The following is a 3,165-nucleotide window of genomic DNA, read 5'->3' as shown; positions in this document are numbered from 1 at the left end:
CAACCCAAACCATTCTGTGATTCTATGGATTCTAAGGCTGTGATTTCTCTGGGAGAGTAAGACATTTATAGTGTGTGTTACTTCACTCCATGGTTGCTAACTCCATGTAAAATATCTTTTTTTTTTTTTTTTCCTTAATCTGAAAGCTGAATGAAGAGTGAATATTGCTTCTTGTTACATCTGTTTGATGTAACTTTGGGTTTTATAGTCTTGTCCTTGATCAGCTGCTGTTCTGACAACTGCTAGGGTTTTACAGCAAGATAGATGGTAGTACACACTTTTGCTGTCAGCTTAGATAAACAATTCAGATTTGCTGAGAAAGCTTATTTTATAATGCTAGAAGTATAAAAATGGATATTAAAAGACATTTAGCTAAATCATACTCTTGGATATATTTATATAGATTTAATGGAGCACTGCTGATGTTAGTAAACTTGCTTAGATTAACATTAAAAAGATCAGGATTTGAATCTGTCTCTAAAGCAGAGATTTATAGCCATGGTTCAATGCTGTTTAATGCTGTAAAGAGGTTATCAAAGGAAAGCAGATGTCTTACTGTGAGATGTTAGTTTGGGTGAATTTTTAATGCTAATCAGTGAAAATAAGTAGTCTTACAGGCACAGAAGGGCTCTGGGAGCTTCAAGATGGCTCAAGTCTGAATATGAAGGCAAATGTCAATTTATAGGGCAAATAGCAAGTTTCATTTTGATTTGTCTTGAATTCCAGGTTCTTATTCCTATGACCCGCTGCAACTCTCATAAGGAAACTATCAGAGGACAGGTGAAAGTCAGAAACTCTGGAATCTACACGCTGATATTTGACAACACATTCTCTAGGTAGGTCCTAGCTGGGTGGAAAAGGTGAAATAAGCTTGGTTTTTACAAACTGTGGAACTGATCATGGTCATGAGGGGTACTTTGTCCATCATGGTCACAGTCTGAGAAAATCTCTGTGTGAGATCACTGCTGTAACTTAAAGCAAGAACTAGCTGGATGCGAGGAAGAAGCTCTTTGCAATAAGGGTGGTAAAACACTGGCATAGGTTGCCCAGAGAGGTGGTGGATGAACCCTCCCTGGAGACATTTCAGGCCAGGCTGGATGTGGTTCTGAGCAACCTGGTCTAGTTGAAGACGTCCCTGCTCATTGCAGGGGGTCAGAGTAGATGAGTTTTGAAGGTCCCTCCAACCCAAACTATTCCATAATCAGATGTACCATTATTCTGCCATTCAGAAGTAAGTATGAGGAATTGGTCCCAGCTTGCAAAAGATCCTCTGCCTGAGTTTTGGTTCTTGTTTTGTTTTGTTTTTAAACTTCCCCCTAGCAGAATTCCACTCTTCTGTCTCAACTTCTGGAAGGTAAACACAAGTAAGCAAGTCATTTGTGACTATTTCCAAGACAGTTTAGTCAGGATTGTCATATTAACAACCGCCCTGACAGCCCTTGCACGGGCATACTTCTTGTTAACAACAGTCAGTGTTTTGTCTGAATACGAACTGAAAGCCTGACTCCATTTTTAAAGCTTCCTATCTAATTGTCTTCAGCTAATGTGATTATCTTTCTCTCTTTTTACCCTGGACAGGTTTATCTCAAAGAGAGTGTTTTATCACTTGGCTGTCGAGCGACCTGTCATCTATGATGGAAGTGATTTTCCATAGCCTTGACTTACACTGTGTTATTTTAAATTAATTTTGTAAGAAATTACCTTATTTATGTACACAGAAGCATTATTGATTACCACTGTGTTTGAAGACTTTGAAACTATGCAATAGTTAAAATGCACTTAGAGAACATGTATACACTAAAAACGGAAGCCTTTTTAGGAACACTAATGGTTCTGTACTGTGTACAGATTGCTGAAAAGCCATGTTCTTTGATTTAACAGATCAAGAATCAGTTTCAGTGGGGAGAAAAACGAGTGTGTGGGAGTGTTAATGCAAACTGAAAATTGAATTACTTTTCCTCCAAAAATATCCTTCAAAAGGAAATTTAAAGAAAAAAATTTGTATTTTTGTTGACCACTTCACTGAGGAGTAGGTATAACCATTTCTGTTCTGCTCTGCTGCTCCTGCAGTCAGAACAACAATTATGCAATGCTTCAATCTTCACAGGCATATATAGTAATCCATCTGGAAGTTTTTATCTTTCCAGGTTTTATAAACAGCAAACATAGGAGTTTTTTTACATTTTGGGATAAGATTTGGTAAGTCTTACTTGGCTTTTAAAAATGCTGTGGTACTGAATACCAGTTACAACATGAAGCAGCAACTCCTTTCACTTTTGCTCACCAGCCTCTGTAAGTTGGTCCACTGAAACCAGCACTTATGGTGAGTACCAGTAGCAGAATCAGGAGTGTCATTTGTAGAATGAAGCACTGCTCACTGTGTGGTATTAGGAAGAGGAGCATTTCTTTTTCCTGCTTTTAGCACCTTAGTCATCAGCATTCACAGGGAAGCACAGTTTCTGAGGAGGTCAGCAGTGTATCTCTCTAGACCACATGGAATGTAGCAATAATGTTTGAATCAGTCTCAAAACGTCCATTCAAACCCAAATGCATATCCAGCCCCATGAGCTCTTCACCCAGGGTTGATGTATTCTGTCCCTTCCTAGCCCGTGTGCTTGCCCTAGCCAGCTGCTAACTTAGTCTCAGATTTGGGGATAAAGCTGTCTCTCAACACTGCCTTTTAGAGAAGACTGGGTTCTCATTTATGCAACTTTTCCATGCAAACCATCTGCTGTCTATATAGAATTTCAATTTCTTGTAAAAATATCCAAAAGCAGGTGGGTTTTTTTTTTCCTCTTTAAAAATCCTGTCTTCTACTGGAAAGGCAAAACATTTGACAGAGGAGAGGAGAAAAGCCCTTTCTCCTGAGCAGCCCTCCTCATCATTTTAGGTGTGTCTGATTTCTCATGATGTTATTCTCCCAGGGAAACCTCAGACCTGGAAGGTTTTAGCACAGCAGTTGGTAGAAGGCCAGCACAGCCTGCCAGGAACCTTGTAGACCCTTGGTGGCTGGTATACAAGGGCTCATGGTGGGAGACAGCAAATAAACCATGAGGGGAAAGAACAGCACAAGCTGAAGCAAATGATTCAGGGAGAGGAAAAGGGCAAATCTTATAAATGTAAAAACAAGGGCAGGGAATTGGAGGGATCAGCTTGACTAGGGAA

The 3,165-nt window shown here is 39.6% G+C and overlaps 1 protein-coding gene across 1 annotated transcript in view; it reads left to right on the top strand.

Moving 5' to 3' along the window:
- Positions 1 to 1,654, top strand: part of FYCO1 (FYVE and coiled-coil domain containing 1) — a 30,238-nt gene extending 28,584 nt beyond the window's left edge. Inside the window, exons 16-17 of the mRNA XM_010022013.1 lie at positions 727 to 836; positions 1,579 to 1,654. Of these exons, the coding sequence (XP_010020315.1) occupies positions 727 to 836; positions 1,579 to 1,654 (186 nt within the window). The remainder of the gene's footprint in view (positions 1 to 726; positions 837 to 1,578) is intronic.
- Positions 1,655 to 3,165: the final 1,511 nt, after the last annotated feature.

This window comes from Nestor notabilis, unplaced genomic scaffold (genome assembly GCF_000696875.1).
Source record: "Nestor notabilis isolate BGI_N333 unplaced genomic scaffold, ASM69687v1 scaffold18679, whole genome shotgun sequence".
NCBI lineage: Eukaryota > Metazoa > Chordata > Aves > Psittaciformes > Psittacidae > Nestor > Nestor notabilis.
Note: the sequence above shows the minus strand (reverse complement) of the source record. Positions and strands in the feature narration are given on the sequence as shown.